Source organism: Pseudopipra pipra, chromosome 6 (assembly GCF_036250125.1).
Source record: "Pseudopipra pipra isolate bDixPip1 chromosome 6, bDixPip1.hap1, whole genome shotgun sequence".
Classification (NCBI taxonomy): Eukaryota; Metazoa; Chordata; class Aves; order Passeriformes; family Pipridae; genus Pseudopipra; species Pseudopipra pipra.
This window is the reverse complement of record NC_087554.1, coordinates 18,949,870-18,972,806: the sequence shown is the minus strand read 5'-3', so window position 1 is coordinate 18,972,806 and position 22,937 is coordinate 18,949,870. Positions and strand designations below refer to the sequence as shown.

Here is a 22,937-nt window from a genome sequence, read left to right as displayed (position 1 = left end):
AGCTTTCCTCTACTCTCCCCTCCCAACAACAGCTCAGAGGGTTTTGGTTTTGTGCCTAAAGCCGAAACCCAAGAGCTCTGCAGATCCCAGTGCCTCAAATACCCCTTTTCCCCTTATTGCCCGTGCTGACTATGCACAGGTTAACACTGCTGTGTTTGAGCTGGCTTGGATGGCTGTCTCAAGGGAGATAAGCTCTGCTAAGAGAGGCTATAGCTGGTCACTGAAAGGTGACCTTCTCCTTGCACACACTGCATTTGTACTCATGAGGGGCTTTTTGTGCAAACGTATTCTGTATCTTAGGAAGCATCAGAGCAAGGACACTTTTTGTGCTTCTAAGGAGAGCAGCAAGACAGTATCATTTTCTTTGGGGAAACTCAGATAGGGTTGCTATCTCATCTGCTGCTGGAGAGACCAAAGGACCTGCTTGGTTATGATTCAGCTGCTCAAGATGCTGAGACAGCATTGCTCTCCTCCCAGAAGCAGCCTGGCTACACAGTGTACAAGAACCATGTGACTTTTCAAAACTCTAAGACAAACCTTTGGAAAACCCAGCAAGGAACCAGTGAGACCAAACCTAGAAATCAGTTCAGTCACTATTCCTTGGTCAGTCCCTGAAGATGGCCTCAACATCACAGGACCTTTAGGAATAAATCCAGACAGTGGATGCACTGAGACAGTGCAATGGATGGAGAAGGTGGTCCGTGAGCCAGGCTGGAGGAGCTCACCATTGTGAAACTATAGCCTGGATGCTTTCATCCATCTCGGTTAATGGAAGGTGTGGAAAACTCTCAGTAGGGTGGGGGATCAAGGGATCATGAAGGCGTGGGTGCAGAGGTAGAAGATTATTTTCCACAGTATTAGCTTTACCTTTACAAGTGAAAAGGATTTTCCAATATTTTTACAACCTGTAAAAGACAGAAAGATTTAAAACACAAAATCTTTTTATTAAAGGAAAGACAATCATCCTCACTAGTGGCAAATGAACCTCTCCTCAGTATGTGTCTAATTAGGATCTCAGAAGAGTATCCAAGCTAATAAATAAGATATGTATCTCCTGAGAACAGCTTTTGTTGTTTTCTTTTATGGATCTTTGTTCCTCCTGCGCTGTACGGTCTCCAGGGCATGGCCTGTGTTATGGAGTGCCAGATGTATTATCTGATTTTAGGAGATCATAATTATGAGGAATATGTCAGAACAACAGAAAACTTCATTTAAAAACCCAATTAAAGCTGCCGAGTGACAGCTACATACCTGTGTGTTGCATCACCTCCTAATCCCAGCAGCTTGGATGTGGAGAAGAGAATAGTTAAGGATATCCAAAACCTTAGATACGGATATCATAAGGTCCACATGAGATGGGGACTTTCTGACTATCAGTTAAAATTAACACACATTTTGTGATGGAGCAGCAACCCTGAGATCTGTTTTGAAGTGGTCATCTCAGGATCCGTGGTCTGATGGCTGGGTCATCCTTCCTCATGAGTGGTAGGACGTTTCACAAGAGATTCTGGATAAAGAAATATAAACATAACTGTGTGTGTGCTTCACTGTGGGTGATGCTTGGCACTGGGGTTGCACCAGCACGAGCATTGCTGGAGCACCTTTGCCAATAGAGACCACCAGGATGGGATGCTGAGGCTGATGCCATCACAGCCATCCCCATTGCTTAGTGGGCTGTGGAGGAAGAGTATTGGTGTGCCAGGCAGGGGAAGCTTTCAGGTGGGTTTTTTGGGAGCTAGAAAAGCAGATAGAGGGAGGAGGTGAGAAATTTCCAAAGTCTCCAGCACAGCAGCAGGCACCTTCTTCTTCCAAAACCGGCTGAACCTGTCTCCCTCCTATCGTCTTGCTGTGGTTTTAGGGTGTTCTAAGCCCCTGGCCGGCTGAAGGGCATAGGGCACAAGGGCTGCACCCCCCTCCTGGGCCAGGCCAAGCTCTTCCTCTCTGAAAAGGGGTTGTTTCCTCTGTTCTGCTTGGGGACCTGCCAGGACAGGTGGAGCTCTGGGCCCTGCTGTCAAACAGGCTGAGCGCTTCCAGCCAGGAATGAGCCCGCCCATATGGCCCCATGGGAGGGGGGCCAGGAGTCAGGGATAGAGAAGTACAGTGAGATTTTCCTTGGTTTGTTTTTAAGAAAGAAGATTTTAAGACTTCTTTTAAAAACCATGATAATGTTTTCAGACTTTTTAAGAAAAGATAATTTAATAAGTTTTTTAAATAAAAGGAGAATTTAATATTTTTAAAAGCTTTGTTTAAGAGGGCTTTTTTAATAGAGGATTTAAGACTTTAGGGGGACAAAAGCAGAATTTATGAGCTCTTTAAAAAAACAAGCAGGAGAATTTAAGACTTTATTTTAAAAGGAGAATTTTAGTTTGTTTTGGTTTGGTTTTAGAGAGGATTTATGACTTTTTTAAGAAAGAAGAATTTAAGGTTGTTGATTCAGTGCTCTTTTAAGAAGAATTTAAGACTTTTTTTTTTAAGGAGAATTTCAGATTTGTTTTTTTTTAAAACAGCGGAGGCCGCGGTGTGAGTTTGGGACGCAGAGGGCGGGGCGGGGCTCACCTGGCGGGGGCGGGGCTCACCTGGCGGGGGCGGGGCTCACCTGGCGGGGCGGGGCTGTCGAGGCGGGGCGCGGCAGGGGCGGGCCGCAGGTTTCCGCGGCTCCGCGCTGCGGAGCGGAGCGGCGGGACCGGAGCGGGGCGGCCGCCGCCGCCCAGGAGAGGAGCCGGAGCTGCAGCTGCTGAGCCGTGGCCGGGCCGGCGGCAGGTGAGTGCGCACCGGCGCCGTGGGGCCGGGCCGGGCCTCCCGGCCAGTGGCCGCCGCTGCTTTGCAGCACCGGGGCGCGGCCCTGCCCTGCCGCAGCCGGGCCGGCCCCTCCGGGAGCGGCCCCGGGGAGGGGGCTGCGGCTGCGGCGGGGCCGCTGGACACGGGTCTCCGCGGGGAGAGCTGTCTCCGGGGCAGCCGGCGCCTTACCGCCTGGCAGGGCCCACGGGAGAGGGGGACAATCCCCCGGGGCTGCAAACTGGAGCGGGGGCGGCGAGGGGCTGGCTTGGGGCAGGGCGCCGCAGGAACCCCGGATCCCGTAACGAGAGCCGAGGCTGGGCTGACTGGGAGCGGCTTTCGGCGCTGGAGAGCCCCCGAGCCCCAGCGCCACCTGCCTGGTGCCGCGCCGGTCGTGTCTCGGTCAGTCAAGCGCCGGGTGGTTTTGCCTCCCACCTGCTCGGGGAGCCGGGCGCTGGCACGGGCATCCCCAGCAGCTCTGGCCACCGGCATGGGCCACCCAGGCCGCACTCGGAGGAGCAGCATCGCGGCCCCACTTAGCGCGGAAAACGCTGGCCAGAGCCCCCAGCGGAGGAGCAGCCGAGGCGGCGTGGGGTCTCAGCAGTCCATGCCGTGAGCCTCCTCCCCTCGCCATCTGCATCCCTGGGACAAAGCTGCCCGTCCTTCCTCCGTCCAGAGACGTCTCCGTCTCCCCGAGGAGAAGGGTTAAATTCCTCGATAAGAGCCAGACTTCAGCTGCATACTTCTGATGCCTTCTGTGAACTCTGCCGGCAGGTTGGCAGGTTGTTTCGTAACTCCACTTGTGGCCTGCTGCGGGGAGGAGGAGGGAGGGGGGACGGGATACCAAACTTCTCTCCCTGGTTTTTCCCTGCCCTGCAACAGCACTTTGTAACTGCAGGTTAGAAACCCAAATGTGTGTTAAGAGTGTGGTATTCGTGCAGAAGGAGAGGTCAGAGCCGTGCACCCCTTCACTCAGAGGGGCTGCCTCCAGCACAACCCCTGGCACTCCCCTCAGGGTGGCTGATTTCAGGAGAAATTAGGGAGAAACAAGTGGAAATGAGTGAGAAGTGCTCTGGGAAGCAGGACAGAAGCTTTGTCTGCTCCTCGCAGTGAGCGAGGGCCACCTCTCAGGGATGCTGGTGTTAACGGCACGCTGGCGGGCCCTGGCCTGGTGCTCTGCCAAGACTTGCCAGGCAGGCACTGGGCCCCGGGAACGTGTGGGAGCACGAATGCCAGAGCTCTGCCGTCAAATGGCAGGGCGCTGGATCCCGCCGGGATGGGACAGTGATGCTACACACACCTGTCAGCTCACCTCGAGAGGCAGCTGTGTGGGGTTACACTCCTCATGCAGCAGGAATTGCAGCCCTTTTAGGGAAAAGAGAACAAATGCGTGTGCACATGCTGTATGTGCAGTGGGTAGGAGTGGGAACGTTTCCAAATGCTGCTTGCCTGCCTTATCAGTCAGTGCTGGTGATGTCTGCTCAGGAAGGGGTTATGGGGAAGGATGGACATTCTTACCTTCCGCTGGTGCCGCTGGAATGCCAGGAATCCTCCTGTATCCCAGTTATCTGCTGGGAGAGCCTGAGCATGGTGCCTAGCTTCCCTCTCCACATAGCTCCGCTGGCTTCCCCACACCCTCTTGAAGGAAATGGCATAGAAATCAAAAAGCTCACACAAGTGCTTACATCTTCCTAAAGCTTTTTTTCCACCATTTCATAGAAAGCTGGGAGGCCAGGGAGCACAGCTTGCAGCGCTGTGGGTGCCGGTCTGGAGGTCCTGCACTCTGAAATTTCCTAGCAAAGGGGTGGCAGTTGCTCTAAAATACAAAACTCTTTGCAAATGAGTGCAAGAGAGACATAGGAATTAATTCTACCCAGGGCTTGAAGAGGGGGACCTGAGCAACTGTCTCACCCTGAGATAATAAAACAACTTAAAAACTAAGTTTAATTTATTCTAAATATTTTTTTCCCCCTTATGCTTAAAAAAGTGAGTTATGGCTATGCTCAGCTACTCTGTAGCTTTGGATACCCGCAGGCCCCAGTGAGGGTGCTGGGGAGCTTGCCAGGCTTGACCAAACCTTTGGGTGGCGGCTGGCCAGAGTGGTGCAGCAGCAGCCAGCCTGAATCATCCTGGCTTCCCTGCTCTTGGAAATATGACTTGACCAAAAAAGGTAGGGTGGTGTAATTGCTGAAGATACAGGGATTTACTGCCCCGAACAAATGGAGGAGCTTCTGTGCTGAAGAATTTTGGATGTTAAATGGGGTTGGTGGGAGCTGGTGTGCTCTGACAATGTGTGCGTTGTCCACCTCCGTAGTGGAGATTTGTATTGTGCTTGCCTTCACCATCACCATGTGCTGCTAGGAAATATTACTTGAGTGCCTCTGCTACCATCTGAACTGCACTGGTTCATCTCATCTATGTTTTTCAGTGTCTCTCTGTCCTGCCTTGTGTCTTCTGCTATATGAAAAACCTCCAGTGGTGGCTTGGAATGGACCCAAGCCCATGTTCTGTTGCTTCTCCATGTGTTGTAGGGGTGATTTTTTGGGACCAAACCCAGACAAGGGGTTAATCCTCCCTGGCTGGGAGGCCATGATGTGTGTGCCAAGACTTCAGAGTAGAGTATTTTCCAGAGTCTTGTGAGGTCATGTGCTGTGGTGAGCTAGGAAGAAGTCCAGGTGCTACTTGACAGTGGGTTGCTCTGTGCCCAAGATTAAATAAATGTGAAGGGATACTAAGTGTTAGCTCTGTGTATATGCATTGTTTTTGAAAGCATTTTTTAAAGGATGTTCTTCCATCTGTCCCAACTTGTCTGTGCCCTTGTAAACCTGTGTAGTCAAATTAAGGCATAAGCATGTCTCCACTGAAGGATTTTAACAAAATCCTATTGTTGCAAATGATTGCTACCATTTTTATGTCCTTCCATTTTTCAGATGCCAAGTTCATGAGCTTCTAAAAGCAGCTGATTATCTGGCTTTTTGTGGATTGGAGTCAGCACTTTCTTGAGGGCTGGGGTGCTTCCAGCTGCCTCAGGCTAGTCATCTAGAATAACTTGTTACTGAAAAAAAAAAAAAAAAAAAAGGGCTGAAAAAATAACCTGGAACACTTCTTACCCAAACACATGGATGGATCAGCCCGAAGCTGGAAACTTCTGGGCAGTTGAGGATTGTCTGAATTTGGGAAGGCTTTCTCTGCTATTTCCTAACCCTCCTGTAGCGCAGAACCTGCTGAAGCTATTTGTCTTAGGAGCTGCGTACTCAACCCTTCCCAGGTGCCTCCTGTGTAACTGGAAGGACTGATGATGGAATATCACAGTGCTCTCAACAGAGTTTTGGGATCCAGAGTCCCCCATGGATGTTCTCCATGATGCTAAGCACTATGCTCCTGAGCACAACGGGGACTTTGGAGGCACACAGAGCATCTTGTAGGAGAATAACTGTGTTGTCAGAGAAGCCCAGCAAGTGGCAGCTTCCCCTTTGCTCCCTGCTTTTCCTACCAGCCCAGGGAAGCCATTGGCACCCAGATGGTGTTGTGAAGCTGTCTGACTGTGTGATTGCAGGGAGAACACTTGAAGGGTTCTTGCTGGTTTAATGATTCCTGCTGGGAACATTGCTTTCCCCAGGAAGTGTGAGTGTACGGCAGGGAGCTGGTTTCTGCCTCTGGATGCTTGCCTGAGGCAGCTGGTGGTGTGCAGCAGGTTGGATGAACACCATAGGCATCTCAAGATAAGAATAAAGATGGGTTGATTTGGTTTTTTTGGAGGCTTTGTGGTTGCTGTTTTCACTTGCCAGTTTATATTTTCTTTTCCGAGTTCTGGCAATGTTTGGAGGTGTCAGCACTCCTTTCTGCAAGGAGCCAAACATACTTGTGGTAGGAATGCTGAGTAGACCTCTTTGCATGTTGTGATTGGTGCTGGCTGGTTCCTGCAACATGAACACACACACCCCTGCTTCTCTGAGGGACAGCTCAATTGTCAGAAGGCAGCTTGCGATCCCCCTGGCCTCTTGACCAGTATGCCCAGGTCCTTGCATAATGGTTTGATCCTGTAGAAAGTCTGTGTATCCCAGACTTGCTCTGAGGTCATTTCTCCTTCCTCTTCTCCCTGCCCTGATTCCTCTGGAATGGGGCTTTCTCAGGCCTGCTTGTCACGTCCTCGGGGTCCTATCCCAAAGGAGTGGATCCGCGACGCTTTCCCAGGGCTAACCCAGCCTGGGCACAAGGTCATAACACGTCATACCTGGTCCAAGGTATTCCCTTCTGCCCACCGTCAATGGGGAAAAAAGCTGTATCTGCATAGGCATTTGTACCTCAGAAAGGATTCCTGTAGTTGTTGGGGGGATTTCATTGGGGTTTGTTTGTTTCTTTCTTTCTTTTTAAGACCTTTTCTATTGCTCTTTCTAGTCTTTTAAAAAAATCTTATAAACTCAGCATCATATGTAGCAAAAGGACATTTGTTCTTCCCACTCTGAAAGGGAAACATCCTTGGGACCCAGGAGTGGATGTACTAGAAACATTGCTTTGAATTTTTGAGATGCTGCATGCTGAGGACTAGTTGTCCCTCAAAACTACTACTCAGGTATTTTTTTGGAGCACTTTTATGCGGTTCAAGGATTGCCTAGACTGCGACATTGGATTTGTTCCTGTCCTCTTTGAATTCACTTGGCTTTTTAATGACCTGCCAGGAGTATGAAGAAGTTGGAGTAGAAAGTTCAGAAGGACATATTTCCACAAAGTGACCCCAGGTGAGCGTTAGTTGTGTGAGGATTAAGCTCCTAAATGCTTCAGAAAAAACAATATATTTTTATTGAGTCCCCCTTTCTGCACAGGCAGGAGAGCCAGCGCAGTCCCTGGCACCAGTTCCTGTCCTACCCTAGTCCTTCAAGTATCACTGAGTGCTGGCATACTTTGACTGCCAGTGTTTAGACCTACATGTGGAGAGGGAGGTGAAGCCCTTTGCTGGCATCAAAACCCCTTCAGCCAAAGGTCCTCTGCCTCCCAGCAGAGGCCATGTGGCCATGATTTCTATCACTTGTTGAAGGACAGTGATTTTTACCCCTGGATTGATGTCCCAGACTGAGTTGCCTCTCCAGAGATATGCCATGATTTTAGTACTTTAAGAGCTTATTTTCTCTGGGTAGGTTTAGGTGGGATTGATAGTACCTCCACCTAATTAACCAAGTAGTGTGAAAGCAGAGACTTCTAAAATACCCAAGTGTCTTATCAAAGGTTTCAGCCTGGATTAATTCTGGTTCTCTTGCTTATTTGTCTTTGTGTCTGTGTGTGTGAGAGAAAGGAGCCTTTTCAGCTCTCTGCAAATGGTCATTAAAGACCTTTTCAATCCTATAAAGTTATAAATAAATATCCCTGACAGCATGTACCTGCATATTCATCAGTGCATCCTCTCCTCTGGAGACCCAGCAGCATGTCCTTGACATGTGGCTGCTTTATGAAGCAGGCTAGGAAACTGCAAGTTATTTTGGAAATGGCAAATAAAATCTGGGAGGTTTATCCCTGGTTGTGCATTTGCTAATTTGTTAATCACCTTCTCCTGTAGGATGAGAATTAGAGTGGAAAGACAGTTGCTGGTGGCTGACACCAGCTCTCCTGAAGGAGGCTGGAAGGCAGGTTGGCAGGAAAATATTTGTAGGTCATTTTGCTTTTTTGTGTCCCTGGTCCTACTTGGAGGAGAGCTGCAGAGCCTGAATTTTCCTGTAATCCTGTGGAAATGAAATTCTTGATTAACTAGAGAGGCGACAGGGAGAGTGCCTGTCTCCACTTGCCTTGTTGCTGGCCAAGGTGCATGTTGTCCCCTGGGCTGGACTGGGTGAGCATCTCCAGAAAGCTGTGCTTTGAGGCTTGTTTCTGGCTCTTCTAGAGGCATTGGGACAAATAGCTCATTGGTTGGGTTTTCCCTATATGGGTCTTGCCCTCGAGCAGGGGGAATGGAAATTATCTTTCTCTCACATCTTTAGCTGGGGAGGAGAAAGAGGGTACTTTGGAGTATTTCCAAGGCTTGAGCAGGCTCTTGCATCTCTAGATTTGCAATATTTGTCCAACCTGGGGAATGGGCTGTGTGTAATAATGGGGAAATGTTCACAAATTACTTCATGCCTTCACTGATGACTGCTGTGGAAGATGAATGCAGCAGAGACACAGGACCTGCTGGCATATGCATGCCGTGGTTGTGTTTCTGTGCAGATGGTCTGGCAAATACCCTTCAGAGCTGGATTGAGAGTCATCCCCTAAAGATGATGATGAACCTAATCTAGATCAGCCTAGATCAGTTCTAGATCAGCCTAGGGCCCAGAAATACTGATACCTAGCCCTGCCTCTGCTGGGAGCTGGAAACCTAAATAATTCCCCAGCCTATCCTGGGCATGGCATTAGGGCAAGCTCAATAGAAAGGAAAAATGAGCATGGCAGTACAAAAGCCCTTCCTCTTTTCCCTCTAATCTACATGTTGCTAATTTTGCTTCTCCCCCTTGAAAAGAAACTATGGATTTACTTTCAGCTGCTTTCATGAAGTCACTCTTCACATGCGGGTCTGAGGGGGGTGGTAATGGTTACAGGAATAGCAGGTGCTGCTAATGGTTCCCTTGAAAACCTTCATGTTTACGGCAGACTTTACTAGCCAGCCCTGCCAGCTCTTCTTCCCCCATGGACAGTAACTATTAGTGCTGCAAGGGAGAAATGTGATGCGTGAAGGTGCGAAAGATGATCCTTCCGCTTCCAAGGCTGAAACATTGTAATGTGAGTGTGTGCAGTAGATGGAGGGGGGTTTTTTTGATACTTTTAATATATAATGAGCTTTTGGTTGGTGGTTCATCTCTGGGATGGACTGACTGGTAGTCGTCCCTGAAATGTCATTACTGCTTGTGATCCTTGAATTGGCTCTCAATGCTGGCCTGCCATGCCAATAAATCTTAGCTTGTTTAAGAGAGGGGGGGAAAAAAGTTTCCCGGCTTCTTCCCAGTGTTATTTCTGAAGCCTTCATGTGGGTCTGATGCTGTAGCAGATCCAAAAGCTTGGGTTAAAGAAATGGTAAGAGAAATCCCCACAGGTGGATCTGGGATGGAGTGAGTGTCTGACATCAGCCATAGTATGAGCCTCCCTCCCCAAAATCTGCTGGAGGCCATCACCCCGAGGACTGTCCCCATCCTGTGTCACAGCCCTGGGCAGGATTTGTCCCTGACTCTTCCTGCCCTGCTCAACATTGCTAGCCTCCACAGGTGTGTTAGTGTGGGTCTGTAATTTTGGGGAGGAAGTGGAGCAGAAAATCTCCAAGCCTCTATTTTTCTCTTAATAGGTGGTTGCTGGCATAGTGCTTATGGCTCTCCAGAAATCTGTCTCTTTGGGCAGCTCCTGCAAGATCCTCATGTATGGGGCTCATCCTCCTTGGGCTGCCAGGAGACTTTGGTGGTGGTCTGTGACTTCAGACTAAAGTTATGCTTCAGCTCTTGAGCATGCAGGTGCCACAGGATATAGTTTTTCTTTGACACCTTTTGGGTGCAAAAAGCCTTTGAAACATGGATGAAACTTCTGCAGATGCCGAATGTGCATTACGCGTTGTAGGATGCCCACAGAAGACACTGCTTGCTGTCGAAGCGCAGCGTGCTTGGGGGTGTGTTTAGGCTGGGGTCCATCTGCACATCTCTGGTAAAACTGCACCTTCAGGTTAAATTACTGATTTCAGTCATTTGCTGATTTTTAGGGCTTGCTGTCAGGCACATCATGTCAGAGTGGGGAGCTCGATGGGGGATGGTGGGTGAACTGAGGATGTGGAGGCTATTATGGCCACCCCTAAATAAGCTGCTTGGGTGTAAATTAGAGCTCCATGCCTGCTGCTTCCTTGCTCCTGGGTGCTTGTGGTTGCTTTGCGTAAGAGCTGGCGGCTTCCATAGGCCTGAGGGGTGAGTAATGCTTGCACACCTTCCCTGTGACAGGGAAGCATAAAAAGCTGCCTCTCTGTGCTGTGACCACTCTGGTAGGACTCGTTTGTCATCTCTTGAGCACATTTAACCACTGTCAATGCTTTGTGCTGGGTTGAAGTAACCCATTTGCTGCTCTGGTTTGGAGCCCTGTGCAGATGTCCTGCCCACAATCTGATGGCCCCGATGCTGAAGGACAAGACGATGACCTCTTTGGTAGGTCTTGACAGCTTTGCACCAGGCCAGGGGATGTGTTCCTTTGGGATTCTGGGGCCACCATCCTCAGGACAAGCTGGCACAATGGAAAGGGCATGTACCCAAGTTGCTGTAGGCAGGGGCTTTGTCTGTTGCTCCTGGATGCAGTGCAAGTGACCATCAATGGTCCCCAGAGTCTGCTGCACAGACAGCTCGTTCAGAGATGTCGATGGTCATCTCTACCCAGCATGGGAACTGCCAGCCCTGGGAGCGCCACACTGTCAACCCTTGCCATGGCTGACCTCTGCCCAGTGCTGGACATGCCAGCAGTGTCAGCGTTGACTGTGGCATCACCTTCTGGCCTGGGAGGGACATGGCATGGAAAGCCCAGCAGAGCTGCTTGATCCCTGCAACAGCCCAGCTGAGGGCAGGTGGTGTCATTCCAAAAGAGGGACTCGAGGCAAGAGGACACTGTTGATGGTCTGGAGGGAAACCTGGACCACAGCCCATCCCCTCCGACCTGCTGCGGGATGAGTGTTGTCAGGAGGCTTTGGTTCTTTATGGATCTTTTCTGTGTTGGGTCACCTCTCCACATCTGAGTAGAAGGGAAGCTTCTCCCCCACCAGCGGTCTCAGCAGGCAGACAAGTATTATCTCTTCCCTTTGGTGTCCAGGAGCTGGACCCAGTGCTTTGGGCAGTGAGAGACTTCAGGAAGTATTAAATAGCTGCTGGATGTGTCACCACAGCACTTGATCCAGGGCAGTGAGTCACAGTGAGCCTGCCAGCATGAAAGGTGGTGGCATGGGGCCACCCCTCCCCTCCCTGCTTGATGTTTTCTTATGTATTGGTTTATTTTTTATTTCTGTGCCTGGGATGAGCATCCCCCTGGCATTGGGTGGGAGAAGAACAAGAAGGTCAAGGTCAAAGTAGGAATAAAATGACTGACAGTACCCCAGCATTTTCCTGGAGTGTATCCAAAGAAATGCAGAGCTGCTATTCCCCATGGACACCTTGGTGCTTCACAGATAGGCTCATCACAGCCTGCAACAAGTACAAATACATCTTTATTAACTATGAGTCTCTATGACTCTACCCCCAGCCCAAACCCTGACCCGAAAGGCTGGTCTTATCAATTCTTTTCAGTTTTAATTACACTTTCTGGGAAGCTCTTCCTGTGGCCCTGCTCTCCTGCCAGGGGGTGGACATAGTTAGGGAGGTGAGTGAACCCACAGAAATGTGTGAAACCCTAGTGCCGGCGGGATGCTCATCTCAAAACCTTTATGCTAGTCCCAGATGGTCCTTGTTAGGAGCTCTGGTAGAGGTCTTTGGGACACTTTGGGATTTGGTTTGCAGGATAGCCTTGCTGTTAAGTGCAATATGGGTGGGTTTTTTCTGAACCAGATTTTTTTTATTCCTGTGTGTGGCAAAATGTGGTAGAAAGGCTCTTGCAAAGTGCTTGCAGTCCTTGGCTGGAAGGTGCTGTCTCAGCTTCTGAGGGACCCTGTGGGGGACACGGCAGGGGTCCCTGCAAATCAGTGTTGGGAGGGTGAGTGCACATGTATTATTTCAGGTCTAGGAAGATCACCAAGCCCTGGCAAGTCCCAGCAGCCAATCAGGGTGGCAGTTTGCAGGAGCAGAATGTTCATCCTCCTGCACATGCAGAAATGCTGCTTCATCTCCTCTTCCTTTAGCCTGACAGTTTCAGAGAGGCTGGAGACAACAGTAAACAAAATAAAGCTGCAAGATCTAAAATTTTTAATTTTAAATTTTTTTTTTTTTTTTTAGTGTCGGCATTTGAAATTCCGACTCTCAGGAAATCTGTTGAAGTCGTGGTATGAATCATCCCTACTCTCAATTTTAGGATGTATCGTATGAGGACGGGAGCAGAAAATTAGTCATTTTTTTAATCTGCTTCTGATAAAAATTGTTTACAAATCCACAGTGGTGGAATGGTGGGGAAAAGAATAAAATGAGTGGCCATCACGTGGCCCGGCACCTGCAGCCACCTGGTTGCTTCCCTGGTGCTGTTTTGGGGCAGCAGCAGGGCCTGGCAGCTGCCTGCACTTCTGGCTTGTAATCAAAGTGACCTCCTAGGGCAAATACAAACAGGCAGCTGGAAATCTGCCTCCCTCCAGAAGCTTCTCTTCCCCAAGAAAAGCAGTTCTTGCTCAAGGAAAAGCCCATTTTTTCTGTTACCTGGTGGTGCAACTGTTAATGCAGGTGGTTGGCAGCAAAGCTCGAGAAGAGGAGGGTTGTATTTGCAAGTGGAGCAATGAGACTGTCCCCCAGCTGTTGGGTTTTTTTGACTGATGGTAAAGAGCTGGGTGGACTACAGCAGAGGTGATGCTGGGGGTGAGGTGAAGGCTTTTAGGTTTATTGCCTGGTGGGTTTTTCTGAACTAGGGTGATACTGGCATAGTAGGATATTGGGAATGAGATGCTGTGTTAAGGTTGTGATGTCCCTTCCAAGCAGGAACTGGAGGGTGCAAGGAGCACTGGAGGTTTACCTCAGATGAGGATGAACCTTCGTCTTGTCGGCTTCCCTGTGAGCCCAGAGCTTTGGAGGAAGAGGGCAGCCAGGCTGGTTTTGGGTGGGAGCTGATCCTCCCTTGGAAGGCAGGAGGGAGCAGCCCCCAGCTCTATTTAGCACCCTCTTCAGGGAGACAGATAACATCCTGTATCTGGCAGCGAGCTGGGCACAATGACTCCCAAATACCCCAGTTGTTACAGTGAGTGATCAGTTAGTTAACAGGGACCCCCTGTGCTTGCAAAGATCTAAGGAAACAATAAAATCGACTGGGTTTTGGGGTGCTGGGGAATGTGAGAGGGGGAGATGCAGCGAGGACAACGCCCTGGCTGCTTTTTTGTGGGGGTTTCTCTCACACGAGGAGAAAAGCTGGCTGCCACCGCTCCCAGCTTTTTGGCAGTGGTGTGCCACGTGCTGGCTGCTGGTAAATGATTGCCCGGGAGCGCCAGCCAAGGCGGGGCCAGAGGTTGGTGCGGGGTTTGAACCCAGACGGGTGCCTGGGACCCGTGTGCCGGCAGCCATCCTGCTTCCACAGCCCGCAGTGTTCGGCAGCCACTGGATTTCTCTGGCAAGGTGAGACTGTGTGGCGTGACTCAATGAGCTGGGTTATTTTTCTTATTTATTTTTACACTCTTGGCCTCCTTACCGGGTCATGGCACAGGAGGTGGGATTTGATACTAGCTGGGTCCCTGGCAGGGGGATAATGCTCCCCGGGATGTGTTGCCACTCCGATTTTGGCATTAGGGTACTGCTGAGGGGGAGGCTGGGGTGTGTCTGTTAGTGTACAACAGTGGTTTCAGGGTGAGCTGGGTGGTGCCACAGTGGCACCTGGACTTTGCTCCATGCCAGGGGACAGTTGCGGCTGTGAATACACAGAATAGGGGGAGCAGTGCCAAAACCCAGCTTTAAAGTTAAATTGGGTCAAATCTTGTAAATTTTGGTCGTTTTGGGCTCTCAGGGAGGTCAGTTGAACCCAATGTGCCCTTCATCCCCACCGGTTTTCCCCGGTCGCTCAGCCAAGGCAAACATGAGCTCAGCGCTGAGGTATTTGCACTGCTCTGTGCCCATGTTTCGGAGGTGGGCAGGGAGGTGACACCAACAGGACCCGGCACCTGCACGGAACAGCCTCACCAAGACATGTCTTCCCTATTTCCTCCTCACCTTTCTCACACCATGACTAAAATTCCTTGTCACTGGAGATAGGACCCTTCAAGCCCCCGCCTTTGATTACTCAAGTAGGCAACAAAAATAATGAAGGAATATTTAACCTGAGTTCAAGCTTTCTCACAGCCTGGCTGCAAACTTGGGACAGCTGGAGCACAGGATGGAGGGGCTGCAACCACATGGGTGAGGTTGTGAAAGCAGTTTGTGACCCTCAGGACAGAGGGCCTGGGAGTTTCCTGTCTATGTTCCTCCATGCAGGGCCTTCAGACAAGACTGACACTACTAAAAACAGTATTATAACAAGGAAAATAGATATACCTTTGCACAGTGTTTGAAAACAGCATAAGCTCAAATATTTGAATTCTTTACAGCTTGTGCTTAATTTTTTCTTATTTATGACCGTTGCAGTTGTTGAGCTGCTGGAAGAGGCAGGAGTTGGGTGAGCCCAGGCTAACAGGTGTTGTTTTAAGCTAGAAGTAGCTGATGGGTCAGAGTTGAGTCAGACCCCAGTGTTGGTCAGAGCCTGGGCTTCATCATGGGTGTTTATGCCTGGATCCCTCTCCCAAACCTGACTTTTGGTCATGTTTTTATGCAGAAAGAGGTATTATTTTAATTTCTTAATCCCTCTCTGATAAATTGAGATGGATATAAATAGATTAAAATATGCATTATCTGCACCTTCCCTCAAAATTCCATTGTAAAAGCAGGCAGCCAGTGGTTTCTCTGCCTTTTCCAATGTTTTTTGGAAAATCCTCCTGTGCCATGCTATCAGATTGTCAGAGAAATTGCAGTGAAAGTCTAGCAAACCCATTAAAAGTCTGTGCTCACAGCAGAAATTACCTGGGCATCCTCTGGACACGATGCAGTTGCACAAACCCCATCTCTTCCCATCACAGACATGAGGGAAAAAAATTATTTTTCTTTGCAGATGAATATCAGTGTTTAATAACATCAACAAAAATGCAATCTGTGCAGGGCAGCAGCAAGCCTTGGTCTAGAATTCACCCATGGGATGATGATTTAATGACACTGCTTTTCAAGTGTCTTGTATTCCTTGTTAGCAGCTTGGGATGGAAACCTGGTTTCTTTTCTCCCCACAGGCAGCCTGTCCTGCAATGACCCAGTGCACCTGAGGCCCAGCAGTCGTGGGGATGGAGCTGAAGGTCTGGGTGGATGGGATCCAGAGGGTTGTGTGCGGTGTCTCAGAGCAAACTACCTGCCAAGAAGTGGTCATTGCCCTGGCACGGGCCATCGGTGAGCCATCTCCATCTGCTGGGGGGATGCCCCATTTGCAGGAGCTTCCTGGGAAGGGGAGACCTTGGGTGGGTGGGGGTCCTGCTCTGCAGCTGTGGGGATGCCACCAGCTGCTGCCGGTGGGGCAGCAGCCTCAGCCCACTAGTGCTGGCCACTGCTTTCCCTAAATGATATGCTCACCTCCTGGCAGGTCAGACAGGCCGCTATGTGCTGGTGCAGAAGCTGCGGGAGAAGGAGCGGCAGCTGCTGCCGCTGGAGTGCCCCCTGGAGTCCCTGGCCAAGTGTGGACAGTATGCCAACGACGTGCAGTTCATCCTGCGGCGGACAGGCCCCAGCATGACCGAGCGGCCCTCCTCAGAGGGTGCTCCGCAAGCTCCCGAGAGGACGTTCATCCGGGCCAGTTTGCCCATCAAGCCCAGGCTCACCAGCATGGATGCACCCCGTTCTCGGGAGCCAAAAAAATCCATGACCTTCAACTTGGGTCCTACAGGCTCCAGCGACCCGTTCGCTGTGAGCCGATGGAGGCACCAAACACGGGAAGGGATCGACTTGGAGGGTGGTGGGATTGTCCAACCCTCCAAAGAGGAGCTGTTTAGGAGGGTGCTGCAGCAGCAGGAGCAGCTGCATTCCTTGGAGGCCCATGGGGACACCCTGGAAATGGACCTACGGCTCTGGGAGCGCAGCCGGCTTGCCGGCCAGGAGAATGAGATCCTCTATCTGGAGCAACTGGTACGAAGGAATGAGACAGAGCTGGGTGAGGAGGAATTTTGGCAGAGCGAGCTCCGGCTGGAAAAGGAGTGTGAGCGAGAGCGGCAGGAGCGGGTTAGAAGCCTGCGGGCCAGCCTGGAGGAGTACACCCAGAGGATCTTTGAGCTGAGTGCCCGGACTGAAGCCCTGCAGGAGGAGATCCAGTGGGAGATGGCTGAGAGGGCCAAGAGAGGAAAGGAGATCTCTCTGCCCAGCCCCATAGAGCTGGAGGACATGGCCACCAAAATGAAAAGGGACCTGGAGGCCAAGGTCAAGCAAGGCACCCAGCTGGAGAGCAACCTGGCCAGTGTGGAGAAGGCCCTGGAGGAAGCTGAAAAGAACTTGCAGGTAGATAGGACTGGGTTGAGCCACCCCATGGGGTAGTGGGACTTTTGGGGAGGGGATGGGACCAGCTTTCCAGTCCCATGGACCAGTGGGTTGAGTGGGGTTAGTTACCCTACCTGGGCAGTGAACATGGCACTGAGTGCCACTCTGACCCGGCTGGCACAGGGCACACGCCCATCGCTCTGCATGCAAGCTGCATCTGGGCTAGGGCTCCTGCTGACTAGTGCCCTGGGAGCACACCATCACCCTGCTCCAGCACAGACAACGGTGCTGGAGAGCAAATGGTCCACATGTGGGGTTGGTGGCACTGGCACAAGAGTCGATGTTATCTTGGATGAAGGAGTCACAGAGGGCATAGCATAGGTCCTCATAGTGCCTGTGCACAAAGTCTTTTGACCATGCAAGCTGTGCAGGGGCTCAGGCTCATGGCAGGGGGCTGCACAGTGTGGAGATGGCAGCTCAGGCTGAGCTGTGATGCCCCCCCAGCTCACCTGTTGCAGCTCCCCAACATCAGGGAGTCAAGGGGCTGCGTGACTCCTGCCTTCCGCTCACTGGGTCCCCTTTGGTGGAGCAAAAGCAAAAAGCTTTCACCCAGCCAGGTAGCTGCCCTTTCCCAGCTGGCCATGCTTCCAGCATCTTGCCTTAAGCATCTCATTTGTGCTCGGCATCTCCCAGCACAGCAGCGGCTGCCATTTGCCGGCTGCTCGCACCCTCTTGTGGAGATGCAGCAAACCAGGGCTCTTCCCAAAACAATGCCTTCTCATCGCCACTGCCTGAGCACCCTCCTTCCTGCAGACCCTCGGAGAGGGGCAGCTGAGCCACAATACTCCTGAGGTCCCCTCCACTGACTTTGGCAGAGTGAGCCCCAACTGTGGGAGCAGCCCCAGGGGTTGTATCCCCAGGTTGTGGCCTGGGGACATAAGGGGAACATGCAGCTCATCCTGTTCCCTCCCTCGGTGTGTGTTTTGCAGGCCCAGACCCAAGAGCTGGAGGAGTTAAATAAGGAGCTGAGGCAGTGTAATTTGCAGCAGTTTATTCAGCAGACGGGGGCCACGGTGACTGTCCTGCAGGCCAGGTCTGAGGAGGATGCCCAGCCGGAGCCGAGCCCGTGCGAGCTGCCAGCCTACCGGAGAAACGGAGGTCAGCATGCTGCCGCTGGCTCGGCCACAGGGGCTGCTCTGCGGTCCTCTGCCTGCTCCCTGCCTCCTTCTCCAAGGCATCAGTCCCAAAGCTGGCTGGTTCTGCCCTGGGCACTGAGGTTAGGCAGCAGGGATGGGGTTTGGTGCTGACACGACAGTCGCTCACCACTCCAGTGGGTTTCTGAGCTTTGCCACCCCTGGGGTTCCTTCCTCGCCCCCACTGAAGCCTGGGGGCTGCTCTTAGACATGCTCAGAATTCAGATCCTGCAGTGCTGCTTTAGGGGCTGAGGTGGCTGCAGGGAGCTTTCCTTCCCAGCCTTGCTGCATGTCACCGCAGCAGCTGTAGCAAAAAGCAGGTGGCCAAGGGCCAGCGTCAGTCCCCAGGGGCTGTGGGCTGGTGGGGACAGGCTCTGGTCACCAATGACCTCTTTGTGTTTGGCAGGGGAAGGGTGAGTGTGGTGCCCAGGGCCATGTCTGCATCCTTGCAGGGACAAGAGGAGGGGGGGGGGGCTCTCACAGAAGGGGACCTGGTGGTTTCTCCTCCAGAGCACCTGGAGTGGGTGATGTGACTGCCCTGCAGCACTGCGGCAGCTGTGCCCAGAAAGCAAAGCACAGGCAAGCCCTGCCTAAGCCAGGTGTATTTCCCTGTCCTGTAGGTTTTCCTCCCACCGCTGGTACCGACTCGCCTCCCCGAGTCAGCACCAAGCAGCTCCTCAGCCATCCCAGGACCCTGCCGGAGCCCCTGGTGTCCAGCCTGAATCCTGAGGGTGCGTATGTCCTGTTGGGGCCCTGGGAGCATGAGCCAGTCTGCAGAGGATGGGTGGGAAGAGGGGAGAGGCTTTTGCTGCCCAAAATGGGCTGCAGAGAGCAAGCGTGTGCTGGTAGTGGGAGGCCGGAGCTATTTATAGATGCCATTAGGAAGCACAAAGCTCACACTCCAGCAGTCTCTGCTCTGCTGCCAGAGGCTCATATGCTGGTAGTCCAGCTCTCTGCCCTGCTGGGAGCTGCAGAGGATGGTCCTCACCCCCTCTCCTGCCACTCTGGGCTAAGACCTTACTGTGATTAGGGTGGGGAGAATTTGTATCCCGTCTTTTACAGGAGCTACTGTTGCTCCATCTTAGCAACCAGTTCACCCCAGACCCCTTTCTACCTCCTGTTACTCTTTTTTCACTTTGCACCTGTTTTTGAGTGCAGCAAAAGTGAGCTCTGGTGTCCTTGCCTGCCATGGCGATGCTGCCTCCATCCTGGCATCCCCTTCCCACCCACACCACCATTGCCTCAGCAAAACCCTACTGCCGTCCTCCTCACTGCCCAATACATCCACCCCCATCTTGCCAGATGCTGCAGCATCTGCATGTCCATCTCCCAGGTTCTGCGCTCACGTACATCCTCTTTTCTGCTCCCCTTTTTGTGAGCACTTGCCCACCATGGTGGGATTGCTCAAGTGTTTTTTTTCTCTTGTCTTGCAGTTGTATCAACCAGGCAGAGCATCTGGAGGTAGAAGGGCCCAGGCAGTGGAGGATCAATTGCTTTGCAAGTGTAACTGTATAAATAAACCATATTATATATATATTTTATATTTTTTTTTTTACTGCTTTATATCGTGAATGGATGTGGACGGCCAGACAGAGTATTTTTACAGACTATAAAATAAAACCAGAGACTGACGACACAAAGGAACCATCTTCCCCTGTGGATGAAAGTGACCCCTTTCTACTTTTTTTAAAGCAATTTCTATATTCAACAGAAAACAGCGGTGCTCCCATTCTGCGTAGCCTTCTCAAAAGATCCATCGTACATTTGGAAAAGTCCTTGTTCCTTTGACTAAGGGAGCAGAGCTGCAGTGGAGACCTGCCTGGAGACTCACCTGGATGGAGCAAGTTAACAGATTTTACAGCATCTGGTCGCAGCAAGCAGGGCCATGACAAATAGCCTCTTTGCTGGCTGCAGGGGAGGCACAAGAGCAGCTTTAAGACAAATTTCTGGCCCCTCTTTTCTTATATATATTATAAGAAACCTGTAGTAGAAGCCCATTTTCCATGGTGCCATTGGACCACGCTTGAAGGGAGCAATGGAGCACAGAGCAGGAGCTTGTTTTTCTCATATCCACTCAGTTTTTCAACTTGTTTTTAAAATAAAAAATTGCAGAATAAGCCCTTCCTCAGTGGTGATGTGAGTGGGGAGCAGGACCAAAACATTCTTGGTGACATTTCCCCTGGGGGTTTTTTTGATTCTTTTTTCTGTTTGTTTTTTTTAACTCTTGATGGCCAGTAGCTACTGTTTTGTTCATCTGTCCTCTGTCCCAGTGGGTTGCCTTGTATTTTAATTGCAAAACCAAAGCGGTTTGGGGAGGGAATGAGTTTGTCCAGATCCTCAAGCCTGTTTTCAACGCGTCATATGCAAAAAACATGACTTGGGCACAGCGTTCACCATAAAATCCTGCTTTCCCTGTGCGAATGTAATCCTGTGTGCTGCAGATCCAGTTTTCAATAAATCTTTGGGAAAGGATTTGAGCCAAGTGAGCGTGCTGTTGTGGGCAGGGTGAGCCATCTCTGACAGCTCCTGGTCTGGTGCCTGACGGACACATCTGAGCTGTTTGTGCACCCTGCAGCTGCCTCTTTCGTTTCCAAGCCATCTCTTTCTATTTGCTGAATTAAAGCTGTAAGTATTTTATAACCGACTGAATCTTATGCACACAGTGCTCTTTTTTCTTTTTTTTTTCTTTTTTTTTAAAATCACAAAGTGCTTTACAGCCGGCGGATGCAGCTTGTCTCCGGTGAGATGTGGCCATCTCTGGGATGAAACATGACAACCTTTTAATAATGCACAGCAGCAGCTCGGAGCATTTTAGGACAGGAGGCAAAGGGGATGGCGGTTGTCTGCAGATAGGAGCAGGTAAGGGGAAACCTCCCATTTGCCTTCAAGCCCCTTTGTCTGCACCTGGATAACAGCAGCCAAGAGCGTCAGCTCTTGCTGTCCATCAGCATCTCCCCTGAGACTGCTGGGCTCTGTCCCCAGGGACATGCCCCTCTCAAAGCCAATTTTCAAGGTGCTACCACAGCCACCAGGTTGGTCAAGTGATATTGAAGGATTAAAGTTTGTTTTGTTGGGAGATCACTGGTCTCAGGTTACCACTGGACAGCTGCTGCAGTGAGGAAATGCAATTTTGAAGTTGTCTTTTTTGAATTGGGGCTTTTGGGTTTTTTTTGGGGGGTTCTTTTTCAAGTTCCTCCTCACCTCCCTCCTTAAACCATGTATCTCAGGGAAATTAGTTAAAAATGCATTTGCTCCATGCAGCTGCATCTAGTTTCTCCCATTTGCCTCTTTTTTGGACTTTGTGCACTCATTTTTTTGGACTCTCTTGCTTTTTAAAAAGATTCCACCTCGCTAAGAGAAGTGGAGGGTGATGGAGGTTGTAAAGAGCATTTCAGTGCTGCCTGGGAAAAACACCCAAGAAGTGGGTTTAGAAAACTCACTTGCCTTGGATATGGCTAGATTTTGGAAAGTCCTCTGCATGCCCTGAAAAACTGACCTCTGCAGGTTAAAAACTGGATCTTTCATTTTTGGGGCTACATTTGTAGCTTTGCCTTCAGCAAAATAAATGGTAATCAAGAGAAAAGGGTCGTCACTTATGGCACTTCCTATTGGAAAAAAACAGGGGCAGAAAATTAATTTGAATCTGATTTTGTGGGGGATTTTGCCCTCTGTTATGATTATATATTATTTATTGTTGTTGCGGGTTACTTCTGTTCAGTCATGATCTCACAGGTCAAACCAGCACCAGTCTTTCCTGGAGGGAGGTGTGGTAGGGTGTGGAAAATGAAAGTTTAAAATATATATCTCACAGCAGATTTTGGCCCCTCAGCTGATGCCCCTTGGCTGGGATGCAGGATTTGGAACTGTTGCATGGGATGGGAGACAGTGTAACTCGACCGTGTCCTCCGCAGAGGTCTGATAATCAGGCAGGGGCCTAGAAAGAGTACTGTAGCCAGGGGTTAACTCTTGTTTTTTCAGCTCAAGACTGTGGCACTTTGCAGATTTTCTTCATTTTGTGTCCTACAAACCATCGCCCAGCTGCTGCCTAGGCAGCAGTGTTTTGTAAGGCAATAAATTACTTTGATTAACACCTCTGTCCCTGCTGTGGTGCACGTGGCGGTGGGGGGGAGAGGCGTTAATCAAACCCACACGTTACCTCAGGAGCTCCCCAGCCGTGGGTGACCTATATTCCTCCCGGCACGGGGGGCCTGCGATGGCAGGGCGAACGTGCAGGTCCCCGCGTGTTATTTAACTGAGGGAGGCTCAATACCCACTCTGGCTCCCCCGCCCTCCCGCTTTTATCTGCTCCAAAGCCTGTGTCAATAATACATTTCTGCCATTGAATATTTTATTGATGGTTTGACTTTTTTTGCTGCTCGCAATTCCCATTTCAAGGCTGCGTGATTGTTCCTAATTAAAATTTTATGCCCTGGGACAAGCCTTCTTGCTACAGTGGAGATGATGCTGTCCTTTTCTAGGCCACTACAGAGCAGTAGGAAGGAATTACCCATTGTTATGAGATTAAAACAAAGCAAATAAATTATTGTTTTTCCCTTGAAAAACAAACCAAAAGCCCAGCGTACGATGCGTGCTGGAGAGGGAACAACTGGCTTGCGGGCAAGGCAGGGATCTAAGCGTACGGGGTGGCTCGAGGATGCTGTGCCTGGCTGAGCAAGGACTTGTGTCCCCATGTCCCTCAGGCATTGTGGGCAGCTTCTTCCTTCCCTGTAGTGGGCGGGAATGGGCTTCAGAGCTTCTCTCTCCTCAGATGTTTCTCACTACTGGCTCCAGTGCCACCCAAAAATCACAAAGCACAGTGACCTGTTTGTCA

At 50.7% G+C, this 22,937-nt stretch overlaps 1 protein-coding gene across 7 annotated transcripts in view; it reads left to right on the top strand.

Moving 5' to 3' along the window:
* Nucleotides 1-22,544, top strand: part of LOC135415659 (ras association domain-containing protein 7-like) — a 48,425-nt gene extending 25,881 nt beyond the window's left edge. For 2 of the 7 annotated variants that reach the window (XM_064657687.1, XM_064657683.1), the window contains exons 2-6: nt 15,686-15,839; nt 16,030-16,934; nt 17,903-18,071; nt 18,727-18,837; nt 19,540-22,544. In XM_064657687.1, coding sequence (XP_064513757.1) covers nt 15,737-15,839; nt 16,030-16,934; nt 17,903-18,071; nt 18,727-18,837; nt 19,540-19,571 — 1,320 coding nt within the window. In that variant the 5' untranslated portion in view covers nt 15,686-15,736 and the 3' untranslated portion in view covers nt 19,572-22,544. Of the gene's footprint in view, nt 1-2,621; nt 2,761-7,244; nt 7,515-12,702; nt 12,728-12,761; nt 13,995-15,685; nt 15,840-16,029; nt 16,935-17,902; nt 18,072-18,726; nt 18,838-19,539 lie in introns of those variants that run through there. The other 5 variants (XM_064657682.1, XM_064657685.1, XM_064657686.1 and 2 more) reach the window with 5 other exon arrangements.
* The last annotated feature ends 393 nt before the right edge of the window (nt 22,545-22,937 follow it).